The 20,607-nt window shown below is 40.1% G+C and overlaps 1 protein-coding gene across 2 annotated transcripts; it reads right to left on the bottom strand.

Annotated features, from left to right (window-relative positions):
• Positions 1–5,322: 5,322 nt before the first annotated feature.
• Positions 5,323–20,189, bottom strand: RTCA (RNA 3'-terminal phosphate cyclase). Of its 2 annotated transcripts, XM_042466121.1 has the most exons (11): positions 19,987–20,189; positions 17,254–17,354; positions 15,468–15,611; positions 14,923–15,046; positions 14,012–14,070; positions 11,910–12,051; positions 10,044–10,168; positions 7,890–7,948; positions 7,185–7,279; positions 6,523–6,627; positions 5,323–5,563 (listed from the first exon to the last, which is right to left on the bottom strand). In XM_042466121.1, the coding sequence occupies exons 1-11, from the start codon at positions 20,035–20,037 to the stop codon at positions 5,465–5,467; spliced, it is 1,104 nt and encodes a 367-aa protein (XP_042322055.1). In that variant the 5' UTR covers positions 20,038–20,189; the 3' UTR covers positions 5,323–5,464. The 2 variants fall into 2 exon arrangements, with proteins under 2 accessions (XP_042322055.1, XP_042322056.1); XM_042466122.1 differs by lacking the exon at positions 15,468–15,611 and having other exon boundaries at positions 19,987–20,188.
• Positions 20,190–20,607: the final 418 nt, after the last annotated feature.

Genomic DNA, 20,607 nt, shown 5'->3' with positions numbered 1-20,607 from the left:
TCATTGGTGAAGCTAGGCTTAGAGTTTATCTGCCATACTTAAAGGATTTTGCTTTGTTTTGTTTATAAAGTACTATTCTACACGCAGAGAGAAATCACTAGCACCACTTTGACAGCTACAGTAGAAAGATGCTTGGGATGGAAAGGGGTGAAATATTTCACACTTTGCAAAATCAATCACTGAATTGTAGGCCTGCAGTCCAGCTCCATTCACTGCAACACATTCCTTCCACATAAAACATTCCTAGCCCATTATTTAGACTAGAGGTTGACTTGGAATCTAACCCAGAGAAGGATGCCAGCTCACACCCTAAACCTGTTGTGGCTCAAAGTGTGCTGTCCATAATTCCCATAATTCCTTACTATTGACCATAGTGGCAATTTCTGAGAGCTGAGGTCCAAAACATCTGGAAGGCCAGAGCTTCACCACCCCAATCTAGCCAAATATTATCTACTCCGAAGGGCAACAGCGGTTCAGGTCTTGGACATTTTGGAAAAGTTAATTTTTTTTGGACGACAATGCATGGAATTCTATGGCAGCATGGGAGGCTGAGGGATTCTGTGACTTAATTCCTTTTCTACACTATGAGGTGATCCATGTCATGGACTACTTAGTGTATTATAGAAAACAGCGTGGCTAGTGGCTTGAGCTATGTTGGACTATGACTCTCGAGAGTAGGGTTTGAATCCTTGCTCAGCAACGAAAACCCACTGGGTGACCTTAGGCAAGTCACACTCTCTCAGCCTCAGAAGATGGTAATAAGAAACAGCTTCTGAAGAAACTTACCCTGTGATTAAATTTACCCTGTGATTATGCCATTATTTGTTTTTATGGTTGTAATCCAGCCTCAATCCATCGAGAGAGGCGAGAAATATAAATAAAATGTATTATTATTATTATATAGTTGCCTTAGGGTCACCATAAGTTGGAAACAACTTAAAGGCAAACAACACCAACATCACTCCCACAGAATAACATTTATGTGATACCCGTCAGTGAAAAAATGGGCCTGGGGAAAGGACTGTGGGGCAGAGCACGTGCTTTTCATACATTGGGTCCCACATTCCTAGCATCTCCATTGCGCATGATTGGAAAAGGCCTCTGCCTAAAACTTTGGAAAACACTTTGCAAAGTCACAAATCTGCCTGGCTGACTATGGCTTTTGTAAACTATGATTAGAACTTGTGTGACGTCTCGGTCATAGCTACTACAAGGAAGCATTGTTCTTCACCTAGGTACATGGTTGTGCACATTGAGGGAGCCTCTCCCCAGATTCATGTATGCTGGGATCAAGGAACTACACGGGTTGTAGCACATGACAGTGGTGTTTGTTAGATGCATGGAGCTGTCTCCCAACTTTCTACTGACCGTGGAGAGGCAGAATATAAACCAGGATGGGAAACATTTATCCATCTAGATCAGTGGTCCTCCAAATGTTTTGGACTTCAGCTCCCCAAATTCCTGATGGTTGGCAAAGTTGGCTGGAGCTTCTGGGAGTTGAAGTCCAAAACACCTGGAGGACCAGTGTTTGGGATCCATTGATTCTGATACTGACAAACTGTGTGTGTGCACATGCACACACACCGACAAGTCACCTGTCAATTTATGGGTACCCCAAGAATTTTATATGGTTTTCTTAGGCAAGGAAACCTTAGAGGTGGTTTTGCCAGTTCCTTCCTCTGAAATTGTCATTCATTGACAGTATCCTATCCAAGTACTAACTAGGGCTAACCCTGCTTAGCTTCTAAGACCACAAGGGATCTGGTGCCTTTAGGGTATTTAATTCTTGTAACTATTTTCCCATAATACCCCACTACAGGCTATAGGGATAAGAATTCAACTTCTGTAGGGTCATGGGTTCCTCAGCCCTAGTGTAAGCACTTTTCCATTTGAGAAGCATCACTAAGATAAAATTCAAAAGCACACATCAAGTGTTATGTTTCTGAAAGCCTCTGTGTGTGTGTGTGTGTGTTTTGACAATGGAATTTATGCAGCAGGCATCTGCTGCTGGAGTTGTGCAGCAGTTCAGTTCAAATCCATGGGGGTCATGTCAGTATAATTGTCTCTCTCAAATGTACATTTATTCATTCATTTCAAAAGGCTTTCGTTCTTAAGACCGACATGTCTGATTAGCATCATTTCCTTTAATAACAATAGGTGGATGCCTGAGCACTTCAATTTGGAAGTGAAGTAGGTCCACCCAAAAATTAAAGGAAAGGCTTATATGTACTCAGGAGAGCCTGTATGTGTGCAGAACTATCCCAGAGACACACAATTCCATCTGTGCAGAATGCAATACTTCATACCACTATTGTGTTTGTAGTTGCTCTGGCCAATTCTTCACATTAGAATCAGCCTTCTGCTTCCAAGCCTCCCCATATTGGTGATCTTCAGACAGTGGAAATGAAGTCCACCATAAGGCCTGTACTCAGCTTAAACAGCATGGTATAACCTACCAGAAGTTATGCTTCACTGGTGAAGTTTGACAGACAGATAGATCCTGCCCTATAACACAAGATCTCAAGGAAGTGTACAAATAAAATCAGGATAAACAGATTACATGCCAGAGAAAAACTGAAGTAATTATATATACTGTATATACTCGTGTATAAGTCTAGAAATTTTAGTCAAAAATTGACTCCAAAAACCTGAGTCAACTGATCCACGGGTCAATGTAAGTATTGCACTGTACTGTATTCTTATTAAAAAAGGAACCATCCCCTTGTGAAAAGCAAGAGTGTCATCTGTCCTGTAAGCACTCACACCCCCTTTATATTTTCTCATCCATGAAGCCTTTAGTATACTGGAATTTTGTATATTTTCTGGCACCGTTTTCCTTTGCTTCATCCATTGCATCCTTTGTTATACACCCCTATGTTTTGCCCTTGACTTATCAATGAGTCATATCAAAATTCATAAATTTGGCCTCAAAAACCTGCCCTCAATTTATACATGATGTCGATTTACAGTCAAGTATATACGGTAAATAATGCAACAAGGATCTGTGAATTTCCAAGGCTGAGGGCAAGTTCCCTGCTTCAAGTGGTCTAAAGCCCTGAACCTGAAGCATTTAGAGAGTATTGAGGTGGGTTGGAGAGAGAGATTCATGCCAACATTTTGTACATTCCACCAATCCTGGAATCCCCAAATCAAGCCTCTGATCAAAGCTATACAACTGACACTACTTTGTCATGACAATAGTGGTTCATGCTGCTTTTTTAAAAAAGCCGATATGATATTCTCAAGGTTTCCCTATCATAGAGCAGTATACTGAGGGCCATAGAAGCAATCGCTTGCAACTGGAGGAAAAGCTCCTTTCGTAATTTCTTTGCACCGATATCATCACTACCATTATTTCTTCTAGACGTTAGATGTTCAAATGCAGTGTTTGCGTAGCTATCTGCTGCCACCATCAGGCAATTCCAGACATAGAAATCTTTTTGAGGACGTGTTAGATTAAAGGGAAAATTAGTCCAATTCAACTTCTATCACTATATAGGAACACGTTTGGAAAGAGATTACTGCCAAGCTTGAGAGCAAATTTCCGATAGCTGGGAACAGTGGGTGAAAACTGAGTCACATTAATGGTGTCAGAACAATTTCCTGGATTTATTTTTAGAACATTTTTGTTCTGGGGGGAAAAAATACTCATTTACAAAAAAAATCAATTTGTTAAGGCCTGTAACCTGTGCTCTGGTGCCTTGTTTGGAAGGCCTCTGCTTTCAGACAGTTAATATAGCTAGAGGACAAATTCCTATAGATTTCAGACTGGGATTATGATCTAACATATATTCCAGAAGACAAATGGAACACGATACAGCATATTTCTTGAATTAAAAACTACCAACCAAGTATAAATATGCTACAAAGAAGTGCTTACATGCCATTGCCACCCAACTGATGAAACAGGTACATTGAAGTAGGTAGCCTTGTATATATGTGGACTGATAAGTCTGGTGATTTCTAAATTCTGGAATCAAGTGCTTTATATACTATTTCAAATAATTAATCAGCCTCTTCATAACAGAAAGTTACTTTTAATGCTATAGGTTTTTTTTTCCTCCCTGAAGGGATAATGAATGCCTGGTCCTTCTTCCATATAAATAATGTGAGATTCCAAGAATGCTTAAAAGAGTTTTGATGCTAACTCAGGCAATTATACCACGATTCATGAGTTGGGAGCCTAGGAGACCAGATGTTTTTAACAGGGCCCCCAGAATGATACAGACAAGCAGCAAAGGACTCCCTATCCCTCAATCTAAAGAGTTAGGGAGGAGATGGGGTGGGGAACTATATCCGTTTCTCTTCTGTGCAGTGCAAAGACATGATCAGAAAATGTTTAGGTATATTCATATATAATTTACATAAACTGAAAGGTATACGAAACAGACTCTTTTATAAATACCTGGTCCCCATTTATTAGGTAAGAATTTCCCCTCCCCTCCATGTAACTACCGTGTAAATTTAAACTGCAGCCTTTACCTACGGCCATACATGAGATGCATGTTAAAAAAACCTGAAAATCATATCATATGCAGGGATTAAAAAGAAAAGGGGGAGAAGGGATAGTTAGCCTCTTTACCTTACTGCTCTTATTTTATTCAAAATCACCCTTCTCTAAATGAAATTCTACTTGCAAGGGAAAAGATAAATACAGCATATGTACTCATTTGAGTAGCTACTATACAGCTTTGGCCCTTTCTCCCCATTAAACTTAAATAGGTTGTTTTACATATCTTTTGCTCTCCCTTTTTGTGTTGGTGGGAGTTTGTGGTAAGGTGTTTCACTACACATTTTATTTATTTATTTATTTAAGGTGTTTTACTGTACTATACATGATGTTTATGTTACGTTGCTGCTATTTTAATCCCAACAATATATAATCAATGTACATTCTTCATATTGTAGATTCTTATTCAAAAAGTGAAAATACCCAACACACAAACACACACACGTAGTGCCATTATTAGTGAGCAACACTGTTAATTACGGATCTATGCAATTCTGTTAAAAATAGCAGCAAACATCTTCATCTATTGATACTGCTTTTTATGTAATTATATCCAACAAATGGTTACAGAAATTTAAATAAAAAATGGTAGGTGATAGCTGCTGACTGACGTACTTTCCTGCATATTATATTTCACTGCTTGTAAAAAAAATCATATGATAAACCCCCCACTCCCCCAACCACTGAGAAAAAGAAGTACGGTATGAGTGTATCGCAGAAGCCATTTTTTAAACTGATGACCTTGCAGCTCAGCAGTATCTGTACTGAACAGCTGCTCTGCTGTGTTTTATCATCAGAGAGAAAAGGAAGACTCCATTTGGGCTATCTTTTATTGGAATTAATTCAGACCAATTACTCATCGCATGATCTTTTCTCAGATGTATAGGTGAAATGCAGTGCAATTCAATATGGAGGTAATAGTTAAACAAAAAACAAATGCAACATCAGCAGCAACTACAAGTTGGGGTTTAACAACCCAATTCCTTGACACTCAATAATGTAGGCATCCTTGGACGAACCGTCATCTTCTGATTTTGTCACCGTAAATTTAGCCTGCAAATTTAAAAAGTCATTTTTTTAAAAAATGGTTTAAATTAATTACCCTCCAGTTCATCCAAACAGAATCCAAGGTAGTGTACAAACCCCAAAGTAAAAAAATATAATATAAATTGCCATCGTAAAAGCAATACAACTGAGAGGCATTAAACAATAAAACTTTATAACCAGGAGAAGCACTTAAGATGCTTGAGCAAATAAAAACATCATGGCCTGGCACCACAAAGACTGTAATGTCAGCTTCATCACTTGAACACCTCTAGAGAGGGAATATCAAACTTGGAACGTCACTACAGACAGCCGTCTCCTTTGCATACAGATAATCCCCTTTTGAGAGTCAGTGTGATGTAGTGGTTTAAGCGCTGGACTATGATTCTGGAGAACAAAGTTCAGATCCCAGCTCAATCATGGAAACCCACTAGCGAGCCTCAGAGGGAGAGGTAAAAGCAAATCATGTCAAGGAAGCCCAATGCTAGGTTCATTTTAGGGTCTCAAACGACTTGAAGGCACACAACAACATATTTGCTTCTCTTAGTGATGGTGCCCTCAGTTTTTCTATTACAGGTTGAGTCTCCTTATCCAGAATTTTGAAATGCAAAATATTTCAAAATCCAAAACTGTCCACATGGGTGACTGACATAGTGACACATTTGCTTTTTGATGGTTCAGTGTACACAAACTTTGTTTCATGCACAAAAATATTAAAAATAAGGGGTATATGAAATATAAATAAATATTATGTTTAGAATTGAGTCCCATTTCCAAGGTATCTCATTATGTATATGCAAACATTCCATACATGAAACAAAGCAGTGATAAATAACAGCATCTCATTCTTTGCCAGCACCTCATTCTTGTCTTACGCCAGACCAAGTTTTGCCACAATCTAGCAATACAAAGGCAGGACTTGGCAGATGTGCTTACCAGCTGATTTTTAAAAGAAACAACGCACTCACCTTGGTCAGCTGTTCTGCAAAATGTATAGCAGTTTCTGTATGAAGAGTAATTGGTCCAGTTTTCACTCGTGAGATCCCATCTGCCAAAGCCATAAAAATGATCAGCTGGAAAGGGAAGGAAACAAAACAACTACCATCAGATATTGTCATGATACAACACACAACCCACGAAACCAAAGGGAAACTAGTCAAAGCAAGGCTTCTTGACTACCTGGCACAAATTGCTGCCACACTGCAGAATTAATGCCGTCTGACACTGCTTTAAATGTCATGGCTCCAGCCTATGGAATCCTGGAATCTGTAGTTTGTTCTGACACCAGAGCTCTCTGACAGAAGGCTAAATATCTCACAAAAGTACCAGTCCCAGAATTCCATAGCAATGAGCCAGCAGTTAAAGTGGTGTCAAACCAGATTATTTCTGCAATGCAGATACAGCCTGAGTATATAAATTCCTATTTATAGATTAAAGCCTCCATGCTGAATTGTGTCAATAAAAACAACAGGGCAAATTTTGGATACTTGTACAATATGTTCCCAGAATCCCAATTCATGTGGGGGAGTGTCTGTTCTGACGTCCCAACTTTCCTATTTTGATGGTGTCTCCCTCTGCCCTCAGCTAACCTTGTTGATTGTGTGTGAGACTTTCTATATGCATCTCTTACTTGGTCTTGAAGGTAATCATCCACAGCTCCTCCATGTTGTAGATTGCCAAGCAACATCTCTGCCGCTTCAGTTCCAACTCTGTCAGCACTTTTACCTGTTTTTAAAAAAGGACAAGGAGAACTTATAGTACCCAAACAGGTTTGTTTCTTTAATGAATGGAAAAAATATGGGGGGGAAAATTCAGTTCAGCATAATTTGATTTACTCTCACAATGTCAGCAAAGAAGCAGCATAAAAACTAAGGGCTGAGTTATCAGATGTAATTCACCATTCCAGCAAGGTGTTGCAGAGAGCAATAAAGTGGCAAGGACAATTACTCCAGCTTTGCTGAAAAATATTCTGGCTTTTCCTATTATTATTTTTTTTATTTTAGTTTCCTAAGAGCCTACATTTTCTTTTTCTTACTGATATGGTTTAAATGTTGTTTTTCATTAATCTGTAATATTTGGACTGGATTACTGTTTTTTGGGGTTTTTTTTAAAAAAAAAGTTTTACTGTGAACTATAGACCCAAAAAGGTGGACTACAGACCCAAAAATAAATTAAAAAATAATTAGTCCAGGTGGTGTAATAACTAAACCATATTGGCTTTTAACATCAGTGATGAAAAACATGAAGAGTACTGTTAAATATGTCAGAGAGCCACATCAGCTTTCGCTGAAAGACTAAATTGCATAAAGAAATGGCCTGATGCCATACTTCTCACCTCTTTTTCCAAGGGATGATCCTGCTAGTAAACAGCCAGTGGAAGTCTCTGCAACAATTCTTAATTAAAAAATAAATAAAGGGGGGGTAGGTTATTAACTAATCAGATCAAAGCAATTATGTAAAGAAAATATCTTTTATCAAGCTTTGGTAACTAATACAGTTGGCCCTTCTCATACAATGATTTTTTATACATGGATTCAAGCATCCACGGTTTGAAAATGTTTTTTAAAAAAGTATAAATTTCAAATATCAAACCTTGATTTTCCTTTTTTTTTTTAAATAAGGGACACTATTTTGCTATGTCATTGTATTTAATGGGACTTGAGCAGCCACGGATTTTGTGATCCACAGGGGATCTTGGAACCAAACCCCAGTGGATAACAAGGGTCCACTGTACAGACACAGATATAAGCTTTACAGTCTCTTTGGTCCCAAATCATGTCTTCAAACATGAAAACCACCTTCCTCAGGGGATCAGAGCACCCAACAGTCCACTGATTTTAATGGACTGAATTTACACAGAAGTGAAGTCAATTAAGCGTCAATGTGAATGTATGAAAAACCAATGAACTTGCATTATACAGTACACTTATGTGTACACTACGTCAGAGTTACACATGCTACACAGTCTGTCCTCTGCCCCTTAAATTAGCTTGCTGCCCTCAGGTATGAGAAAAGACCATATCTCATTGCCACAGTTGAAGTACAGTTCAACAGTCAAGCCAGATGGCTTCTGAACATGGAATAGTCCACTAAATAAATAAAACACTGCACTGCTATGTCCCATTTTTAACATTCTAGCACTTGATTTTAGTATATCATCTGTTTTTTTAAAAAAAAACATTATTATATTGTAAACTGCTTTGATGTTTTTTTTAAAAAATGAAATGTGATATAAAATGTCTCAGATAATGGCAGTAAGCAGCGTACCTCAAGCAGCAAAATGTCTTGGACCAATCTTATGTCATGTATACATGCAAAGTAGAAAGATCATTCTCTTGACATTTTTAAAGTCAGCAACCATAATCTTACAAACATAGAATACAAACATGTCTTGAAGAACACATTTAAGTACTAAATGTATAACCATTTTATATAATGTATAAATTTACAGTTTTATATAATGTATAAATTTACAGCGCTTTATAAATAAAGGTTAATAATAATAATAACAACAACAACAACAACCAAATGTGCATGTAGGCAACCAGTTCCCCATTTTTTCACTAATTTCATAGGATTTTCTAAGGCAAGGAATACTCAAAAGGTGGATTGCCAGTTGCTTCCTCCGATGTACAGTTTACAGCACTTGGTACTAACGGGCAGCCTCCAGTATCAGAGCCAGCGTGGTATAGTGGTTTGAGCATTGGAATACAACTCTGGAGATCAGGGTTCGATTCCTTGTTCAGCCATGAAAACCTGCTGGGTGACCTTCGGTGAGTCACACACTCTCAGCCCCAGAGAACCTCCTGATACACCTTAGGTTCACCATAAGTTTTAAAAGACTTAAGGCACATGTTAATAACATCTCCCATCCAAGTACCAATCCAAATTTGTTGTGTTGTTGTTGCCTTCAAGTTGACTTATGGTGACCCTATTGTGGGGTTTTCTGGGTAAAATTTATTCAGACAACATTTCCCTCTGCCTTCTAAGGCTGAGAGAGTGTGACTTGCCCAGTCATCCAGTGGGTTTTCATAACTGAACAGGGATTTGAACCTGGCGATTAGCAGTCCTAGTCTCAAATCACCATGCTGACTCTGAAGTGTATGCGTGTACATGTCTTCAAATTGCTATCAACGTGACCCCATGAATTTCATAGGATTTTCTTAGGCTAGAAATATTCACGAGATGTTTTTGCCAGCTCCTTCCTCTGAAATACAGCTTACAGCACCTGGCATTCATTGGCAGTTTCCCTGGGAAACTGGTTAGTGCTCCCAAGCATTAACCAGAGCTGACCCTGCTTAGTTTCCGTTTTCAGACAGGATCTTGTGCTTTTAGGGCATTTAGGCTTAGTGTAGCATAAATCCATGTAGTATAACAAAATCATATTGAGATCAGCTGAAATAAATCACATCAGAATCAAACCCTTTGGCTTAATTTGGAGGGGAACAGCTCCCTGACGGGAAATACTGGGCAATTTGAACCTACTTACATTATTCCAGTTCCAGTTCCAAAGGCCTCATTGTCAGGTTCTCGAACAGTCTGAATATTTACATAGAGATCCCGGATCTCCTTTCTAATGCACCTCACTGCTGCTGAAGCCATGTCTTTTGCTATCTAAAGTTGCAAAACAAAACAGGTACCATGGTTAAATCCTTCATATAAAAGATTTATACTGTATACTGATGATCCTGCAAAGGAAAAAAGACTGGTGGCAGCTAACTGTTTTATGAAGCTGCTGCACATGATGGGTTAGATCCAAACTTCCTGTGACTGGAGTGCCATTCACTCACAGAATACTCTCACTGGAGAAAAGGGAGCAGAGGCAGAGAAGGCTATTGTCACCAGTTTTCCCTTCAGTCCACTGAAAACTTTTAAGGGATCTTCCAGAACAACACAGAAAGTGGCACTGTGGGTTGAACAGAGTATAAGTGAAAATTGCCTCTGTCCCTTACCTCCAGCACAAGTCTACAGGGTATTTCTGTTCCTTCTACAAATAGGAACAGTCTTCTCTTTGTGGACTGGCAAGTCTATATCTAATCTGGAATGCAAAACTCTACTTGACACAATGAGATAGAATGAGATAGATATTTGGTTTGCTATGTATCTCTTACACACACACACACACACACACACACACACACACACACACACACACTGGAAGGTTAACCCCTGTTAAACATTTTTCTGTCTCTCCCGCCCTCCAATTATTATAAATCAAATCAATCAAGTATTTTTGTAAGTAAAAGAGTTTGTTATGTCCTTTCTAGTCAACTCTGACTTAATGCCCACCCTATCATAGTGTTTTCTTGGCAACTTTTATTCACAGGAGGGTTGCCACTGCCTTCCTCTAAGAACATAATTTGTCATTGCTTACCTCTATGCCATTGGATAGCCATTGCTTTCCTCTATGGCTGAGAGTGTGACTTGCCCAAGGTCAGTAGGTTGCCATGGTTAAGAGGGGATTTGAACCTAGGTCTCTCAAAGTCCTAATAACAGTAGCACATACTTATTACTAAGGAAAAGATAACCAATCTCTGAATTCCCCAGGAAATATAAATAAGAGCCAGAAATCATCCCAGATTTTCTCTATTTTTTTTTAAATAAAGTCAGCAAAACTCTAGTAGTAAGGGCTAGATATCGAATGCAAGCATCTGCATGACACCAAGTCATGGACTGAAGACTGAGGCTGCATCTACATTGCAGAATTAATGTATGTTTACATCCTAAAAGCAACATGTAGATTAGAAAAACAAGAGCTTCCTATACCCACTGCCTGAAAATGATAGTTTTGGGCTTCGGCTCAGAGCTTTCCCCCAACCAGAATGGAGTTATAATTCAAAGAAGTTACTTTTCCAAGCTCTCATAGTCAGATTATTTGTCCAGTATCATCAGATCTGGCACTCCAGGGTCTCATGGATGGATCTTTTACCTCAGGAGAGCTCTTTAACTGGAGACAGTAGAATTTGCACTTTGAACTTTCTACATGAACTACAGTCAGAAGAAGCAGATTTCTCCAGGCCATGTGGCCTGCCCTACATCTGCTAAACTACCCTATCTTCAGGTGCATTGAGGAGATGCAGTTCTGTTGCCAATACTAAACTAAGATTAAACTGCCAGTCCCACTGGGTTTTGTATGTGGAAGAGGTGCTAGGACATCCTGTTCTTTGCCGCAGGCAGCAGAATGGACTACACTGGCCCTCTAAATATGCACTTTTAACTATATTGCAACTATCTTGTCCTATCAATTTCAGTAAGTCTAATTTAAGCATGATTAAATCTGGATTTAACCCTTTATATAGGAAGCACATCTTTCCCCATGTTCCCTAACTCTCCCCAAATTACAAAACATACTTACTTTGATTGGCAGAGCTCCTGCAACAAAGGCTCTCCCGTGTATCTTAGTGACTGTGCCCCGGTCAGTCAAAGTGATCGGGCTTAGCTGTTTAACAGGGGACATTCGGATTGTTACTTCACCACCACCCTTGGGGTAGTAACCTCTGTTGAGACACAGTAATTGGATGCAGGTCACATTCTCACTGAAGCAGATCAGTCTGCATCATGGCCATCTGCACTCTTTCTACCAGCAAAGCAACATAAGTAGTATTCCAACATAATAGTTAACAAATTTTATATGTAATTTATAAGAATTCATATACTTTTAAATAAAACAAGTGCAGTTTTATGCTTGAGACTTATAGTGGCTTTTTTTTCCAACAGGTTTGCAAGATTCTATTATAAACAGCCATCACAATCTCTTTCAGAGAAGCTTATACATTATGCCCTCATTGAAAATGGCTGCCACCGCTCCACTTCCACCGGAAGTAGATCATACAATCATGCTAGAGACCTAGAGATCCCTCAAGAAGTGTTCTCAGTAAAGAAAAATAGTATTCATTATTTTTGCAGTAGGCCCTTGATATCCGCTTAGGTTTGATTCCAGGACTCTCCGTGGATATCAAAACCCGAGGATGCTCAAGTCCCATTAAATACAATGGCATGCTAAAACACTGTTCCTTATACAAAATAGCAAAATCAAGGTTTTCTTTGTGGGATTTATAGCTTTTTAAAATATTTTAAAGCCATGGAAGCATGAATCCATAAAGAATCCATGGATAGAGAGGGCTGAGTGTACTTTTATTTTGGTCCCTTAATTCTAACACGTTGCTTGGAGGCAAAGACCCTCCCCACTTTTTCAGAAGGTCCTCCAGCTGGTGCGTCAGGGGAGAGAGGCTTCCAAGCAGCTCTAAGAATAAGAAGAGTCTCTAGTATATACAAAGACTTTCTCCTTCACTCCACTTCCCACCGCCAATTTGTATAGTGCTTAAAAACCTACTTTTGTAGAGATGAAAGCAAGCAAGCTGGGAGCAGGTTTGCTGCACACAGAAAATTAGAATTGCTTGACTGAAAACAGAAGAGAGTTCCAGCGCTTTTAATGATTGTATAGAAGAGAGAATTTTAGCAAGTGTTTAGCAGGGAACAAGCAACACCTACAGGTAGCTTTAATGGTAGCACCTAGATGGTAGCTTTAATGCAGAAGGAACACTTAATTAAAATTTTAATTAGTGATATATTACTTATTGCATTTTTGGGCAAGTAATAAGTAATATACCTATATTACTTTTTGTACAAGTAATATGTAATAAGTGATATGTTATTTTTTAAAGTGATATTTTACAACACAGGCCATAGCTATGTACACCAAGCACACTGGAAACAATGATTTGATGTTATTCCCAGCTGCGATTTTCAGCTAATTTTGGCTGTTTTGGAAGCATTTCCCAGGAGAGGATGGGGGTCTCAGTGGTGAGGCTGAATTAAATTGCTGCATTTCTTGGTGGCTTTGGTGCAATTTGGACTGTTTTAGGAGAAATTATTGCTGAAAAATTGGCCCAGAAAAAAAAATAATTTGGGGAGGTTGGGGAGCTCCAAGAGGGCTTTGAGTACCGTAGTTTTTCCACTCTTGATATTAATGAAGGTTTACAGTTTCAAACCAGGGTTCACAATGTTTGCATGTTTCTGCCATAGTGAATATTAACCACATGCAGTCTTTCCTAACTCTGAATCCCCAAATGACTAAAGCAATCATAACCAATGTCTCTAGCTATGCTAGCAAGGTATGATAGGGGTTGCAGTCCAAGAACATCGGGGGCTCAGGATTGAAAAAGCTGGGTTAGGGTTTTCATGCAATGATAAGTGTGAGAAGATAAAAACAGAAAAAGGAGATTACAATCTCCACTTGAGATAGTGCCAGAGGATAAGAAAGGAAAAAGGAATAAGTAACAGTTTAGTGTTGTCTTTTTAATTAGACTATATAGAAAAGGGATCTTCCATTGGACTGTCTTGTTTTTGCTCTGTTGCTGTTAGTGCAGAAAAGCCACTGGTCAGAGAAACTCATAACACATAGTTTACTGTTTAGTTAGTAAACAAGACATGGAGCCATACAATAATGGATCTTACCTCCTTTTTATAATACAGTCCAGTGTCAAATTGAACTTTTCAACAATTGGTTTGAAGACCTGCAATGTAAATACATTTGTTGGAAAACACAGATGAATTCTTCTATTAAGAGATCCCTTTCTATCATGCAGGAAATAAAGAAAAAATATCTTACTGGGAAAAGAGCAGCTCATTTCAGACCACTGGCTTATATACCTATTTCTCCCCTTCCTCTTTGCTTTGGGTAGTGCTGGGAAGTGATCAGAAGCTCCCACTTCTTTTTGTCCAAGTGAAAAAAAAATGTAGGCTTCCACAAATAATACTTTGACCTCAAATCAGGATCCCAAGCCACAGTGTGACTGTGGTTTGACTGTGGTTTAAGAAGAAGCCGTGGTTTATGCAAAACAGTTTTATGCATTTGGGGAAAAAATAGGAAATTAGGATTTGTTGCAAAATAAAAGCAGGCAATCCTAATATCCTCCCCTTGCAAAGCAGGAAAAGAAGAGGTGGCAACTCCTCTTTCAAGGCTCACTATAGCTGACACTAAGTCTGAACTGAGACAATATTTCACATATCCTAGAAAGAACGCACAAAGTAGAACGGAATACTATCCTAGCTGTTCAAATTGAACTATAAACATTCCACTCTTTGTGAAGGGTTTCATGGCCGGCATCCATAGTTTTTTGTGGATTTTTTGGGTTATGTGGCCATGTTCTAGGAGAGTTTATTCCTGACGTTTCGCCAGCATCTGTGGATGGCATTTTCAGAGAATGCTTGCCTGGAAAGTCCGACAATGTAGTTTCCAAAGTAATCCATTCCAATTTTTTTTTGTTCTTATTATGCACTGGCACAGAAATCTGTGAAACAATTATATGATGGGGGGTGGGGGGGATTACTTAGCATGTAGGATCAAAAGGCACACTATCCCTTACCATCACTGTATAGTCAATCTGGGGAGCCATCTCTGCATTGGTGCCGCCTTTCAGATGAAGTTCTGAAGGAGCAGCTGCAAACAACACACAGGGCATTGCGACCTGCATCAGCAGGCAAACACTCCTACAACCAGAATGGGACACAAGGAAGAATGTGTTGTTGTTATTTCTTTTATATCTTGCATTTCCTCAAGGAGCTCAAGGGAGCCCCACCATTTTATTCTCACAACAGATTCGTGAGGCAAATTAGGTGGAAAAGGGCTTGGCCCCAAATCACCAACTGAGCTTCACAGTTTAGTGAGGGCTTTAATCTAGGTCTCTCCAAGTTAGGTTCAACATCCCAACCACAGCTACAAGTAATCAGTTACTGGTATGCTCAAATTGTTTTGGACTACAATTCCCATAATCCCTTATCACTTGGCCATGCAGGTGGGGACTAGAAATTATAGGCCAAATCATACAGAGGGCCAAAAATTCCCCAGCCCTTTTTTAGAACACTGAGTGAGCATTCCTATGTGACTACCATCAAATGCACAGAAACATACCCAGCTGTTTTGGTATCTGCAGCATGGGTTCCGCCTTTGATCTTCCCAGGCGTGAAAGTTATTTCTGTGGACCCGATTTCTCCACCTTCCATCTTTCCATCACACAAGTCTCTAACCATTTCCAGTCCTGACAGATGCTGAGGCCTGGAAGCCAAGAATATTGAATTGGAACATAAATACTGCCTGTGTACATGGTCACTGCACAGAGTATTAACCTTCTGCATGATCAGTGTCAATACCACACTACAGCAGTGGCTAGGAAAGCCCCATAATAACATACAATCTGTGGATGAATACTGACAAGTCTTGGGGACATCTCCCAAGCAGAAATGGGCAAAGCAGGCCTTTATAGGCCTTGTTTTCACTGGCCAAACATTCTAGGCAGCTCTCAGAGTATTCTTGCACTGAATTTCACCCATTGCCTGTGCTCTCTCTACAGCAATGATGGCAGCTGCCTTCGTACATGATTCCCATTTGTCACCAGGCACCGCCACTGAGGTCAAAAGATGTTTTGTTCTGGCCTCATAGCAATTCGCATCTGCAGCGGTTGCGCCTGGCAGCTCACAAGAGCCTCACGGGAAGGCAAGTTCCTGTCATCACTTCAGAGAGAACTGGTAATAGGGGGGAAACCTGCAGCAAAAGATCAGTTTTTAAAATGCAGGTTAAGGGGAGGAAATTCCAAATCACGAGTGTATGTTGTGAAGACAGTCCAAGTCCAATTTGGGGTTTTGACCCTGTATTGTAAACAATACACAGCAAGCGCAGAAGGAATTCGGACTAAATAGCCCATGTAGACAAGGCCAAAGCTTCTCACAAAAAAGCTCTTTTCCACCAAGTCTCATGTCCCCCAGCCCCCACTATCTTCTTCCTCATCCTCTAATTAAGCATTTTTAACATTATCAGCATTGGGAGAATGGTGAAAAAAGAATGTAAAAACATAGATGTTTACTGTTGAGTGGAAGCACCATGTCTGTAGTGAAGAATGCAATAAATTCTGAGCAGGGAAAGAATGGGATTCTACTCTAGCTGATCCTACCATAGCAGTATGTGCTACATCAACAGGCAAAGTAAGCACCAGCTGTCTTCAGAATTCCTTTTGGAGCACTCACAAAACTAGAAATCCCAGGATTGTATAGAATGGAGCCATGGCAATTAAAGCAGTGTCAAACTGCTCAGTGTAAATACATCCTAAATCTAACAGAAGGGGTAGTACAAACCAGGGCTTTTCAGCCTTTTGTTCTCCAGATGGCTTGAACTTCAACCTCCAGAGGTTCCTGCAAATACAACCAGTGCAGTTATTGTGGGAGCAGACATCCAAAACATCTGAGGGACCAAAAGCTGAGAACCACTGGTGTAGACTTGTCCTGTCTTTAAGCACTGACCTGAAAGCCAAGAGCAATCAGAACAATGTGCAAGTGAGTGCATGGAATTCCTCATGTAGCCTAATGAGTGAAAGAAGGATGAAACATGCTATCCCTCTTCTGCTGCTCCAACAGAAACTAGGGAAGCTTCTAGAGAAGAGAAGCCCTTCTCCACCATGTGCAGTTTAGAAATATATTCCTTCCTCTGCCAGCCTCCAGGAGGCTAGTGAAAATGTTTGCATGCTAGTTTCTTGGTAGGCTTATTTACAAGCCAACACTGACACAGTTTGCAATGCTAGTTATACCACTTTCTCTCCTACAATTAATTTCAAACACACACACATACACACGCACATATGTATCCCAACACACGTTCTGTTTTAAAAGTAACTACTGAGGCCTCACAACAATTTGACAAATTTTACCTAAGCCCAGGCTGACTCCTGCCAGCTCGAATATTTCTCACCCGCAAAGGTGTACCAAGGAGGCAGCTCAGAGCTGTGGAAACACGCAGAATTTGGCCACCCTGCGAAGAAAAAAAGATGATCAACACCAAATAGTACTGAATCTTGCTGAGTATTTGATTGGTGACCTTCTCTCCTCATTCGGTAACCACTGTCTCCCCTCACTTAAAATTAAAGGAGAAAGAATTCCCAGCAAATACCATGAGAGTTATGGATGGACTTGGATTTGCAGCATCCATGTTAGAGCTCTCTGTGAGCCCTGACACTTACTGGATTGGCTTGGGTCACTCCTAGCATAACCCACCTCACAGGCTAGTTGTGAGGACAAAAGAGAGAAGGAAGTGCTAATTAAATTTGTTGTTGCATGCCTTTAAGTCATTTGTGATTTATGACAACCCTAAGGCAAACCTATCATGGAGTTTTCTTGGCAAGATTTGTTCAGAGGAGATTTTTCATTGTCTTCCCCTGAGGCTGACAGCATGTGACTTGCCCAAAGTCAACCAGGGAAATACCGATTAAGTATTAACTAAGCAGTTAAGTACTATTACGAAGTACTAATTTAATATTATTAAGTACAGGTTGAGTCTCCCTTATCCAAAATGATTGGGACAAAAAATGTTTTGGATTTTGGAACACTGTCTTTGCATATATGTGCTTAATGAGATCTGCTGGAGATGGGACCCAAGTCTAAACACAAAATTCATTTATGCTTCATATACATCTTATACACTGTTGTTATTGTTGTTGTTGTGTGCCTTCAAGTTGTTCTGACTTATGGCAACCCTATCATGGGGTTTTCTTGGCAAGTTCCTTCAGAGGGGGTTTGCCATTGCCATCCTCTGAAGCTGATAAGAGTGTGACTTACCCTAGGTCATTCATGGGGTTTCCATAGCTGAGCTGAGATTCAAAACCTGGTCTGCTGGTGTCCTAGTCCAACATTCAATGCACTGCACCATGCTGACTCCCTTATAAACCTAGCCTGAAGGTTCAGTGTAAACCAGCTTTGTTTCATGCTCAACATTATTTAAAAATATTGTTTAAAATTACCTTCAGGCTAGGTGTATAAACTACCTTATACACATAGCCTGAAGGTATTTTTATTCAATATTTTAAAATAATGTTGTGCATGAAAGAAAGCTGGTTTACACTGAACCATCAGAAAGCAAAGGTATAATTATTTCAGTCATTAGTATTTCAGATTTCAGAATTCTGGATAAGAGAGACTCAACCTATACCATTATTTTCAACAATTGAAGTACCATTATATTATTGCATTTATGCTACCCATTCTCACGCATGTTAACATGGAAGCAAATCCTACTACCAGGACTGGGGAATTTATAATCCTCCAGACCAGGGATATACAAACTGTGCTTTCCCTGGGCTGGTCCTGGCCCCTGAGCCCTTGGCTATCGGTCCCTGGTGAGCTTCCATTACAACCCATGGACACAAAAATCACACTTGTCCCTGGCACAGTGGAAAGGGATAATTGTTGCTGCTCCTCCACATTAAATGGCCTGAGAAGTACTGTTGTAGATGATACTGGATTTTAATCCCTATTGCCTCTCACCATTGGCTATATATATGTTGATTAAGGGTGATGGGAAATGCAGTCCAACAACTTCTGCATGGCCACAGCTTGCCTCCCCAACCATTTTACAGGGCATCCGGATTAGAGTATACAGACATACAGCCTCTTTTTCAACATGAATGAGAAATTAAAAGACACAGCCGTGTTAGTCAGGATAATCAGTGTGCAAAGGGATCTTGTAGAGCCAGCGTGGAGATCAGAGTTCGATTCCTGCTTGGCCATCACACTCTCTCAGCCTCAGAGGAAGGAAATGGCAAACCTCCTTTGAACAACCTTGCCAAGAAAACCCCATGATAGGTTCACTGTGGGGTTGTCGTAAGTCAGAAACTGCTTTAAGGCACCCTAAAATGAGAGCACACTAAAATGAATAATGAATTAGAAAGTTATCTTCACAGCCATCCCTGTGAGGTAGATCAATAAGGCTGCAATTCTGCACAAAGAAACATTCAATGAGATTTTTCTGCCCAGTAGATCTAAAAGGGATCCACTTGTTAGGGGATCATATTCCCATTGGGGAACTGAGTCTAAAGAAGGGAGAGTTATGGGGGGAGAGCAGCCTGAAGCCCATAGCCACATGGGAGAGCTCCAGCTGCATCTATGACTGCATCCGCACTGCAGCCTTCTCTGACAAGAGAGTGCTGGTGCCTCCTCAAAACTACAAATCCCATTCTTTAGGATGGGACCTTGGCCATTAAAGTGGTGTCAATCTGCATTATATCTACAATGTAGATGCACCCTGACTTGCACCTCCCTAATCCTTCTGGGGAACTGGGACCAAAAGTGGTCCTCCTTTTTCTTCGAGGACAGGTCCTCCATCATTTGACCCTTCATTCCTCCATTTTGAGCAGGACTAAGGAGCTTGGGTTTCTACTTCTTATGGTGTTTTTAGTGCAGGAGGGCAGGGTCCTTCCTTTCCAGGCCAGGGCCCTCCACTTCAGGCATTCCAAGAAATGCCTCCCATTTAGAGCATGACTCCGAAGCATGGCTTCTACATTCCTAGGAGTGTTTTGAGCGTTCATAATGTGGGCATGCCCTCCATTTTGGGGTGCCTCTGGGCCCTGCTCTGGGGCGACCTCCTTCCCTTCCTCTTTTCCCCGCCTCACCCCTTCCATGATGCCGCCGTCGATCTCCACCCGGTCCCCGTCGCCCATCATGCCGCCTCGACCCTCGCCAAGCCCCCTCCAGAAGCCCAGGACTAGGCGCCGGCGGGCCACAGAACGAAGCAGCCCCAGCGTCCCGGGAGGGAGGGACTACGCCAGGCCCCGGATCCTCCGAGGCCTCCGCCGCCCAAAGGCCGGAAGGGATTCCCCAGCTGCCAAACCAAGCCTGGCTGCTGCCCCGGCTTTGGTGGCTTCCTTCTGCAAGGACATAATATACATATTATATATATAAAAGAGTATACACACACATATATATATACTGCATATTCTGTGTATTTTATATGTATGTGTGTATATATATATATGTTTGTATATTTGTGTGTATATATGTATGTAATGTGTAATGTATATGTGTATTTTATATATAATATATATGTATATGTATATATGTATATATATATATATAATGCATATAATGTATGTATATACATACATATAGATAGATAGATATACATATGTGTGTGTGTGTATATATATATGTTTGTATATTTGTGTGTATATATGTATGTAATGTGTAATGTATATGTGTATTTTATATATAATATATATGTATATGTTTTTAAC

The sequence above is a fragment of the Sceloporus undulatus genome, chromosome 4 (assembly GCF_019175285.1).
Source record: "Sceloporus undulatus isolate JIND9_A2432 ecotype Alabama chromosome 4, SceUnd_v1.1, whole genome shotgun sequence".
Classification (NCBI taxonomy): Eukaryota; Metazoa; Chordata; class Lepidosauria; order Squamata; family Phrynosomatidae; genus Sceloporus; species Sceloporus undulatus.
The sequence above is the reverse complement of the archived record's forward strand: the minus strand, read 5'-3'. Positions and strand labels throughout refer to the sequence as shown.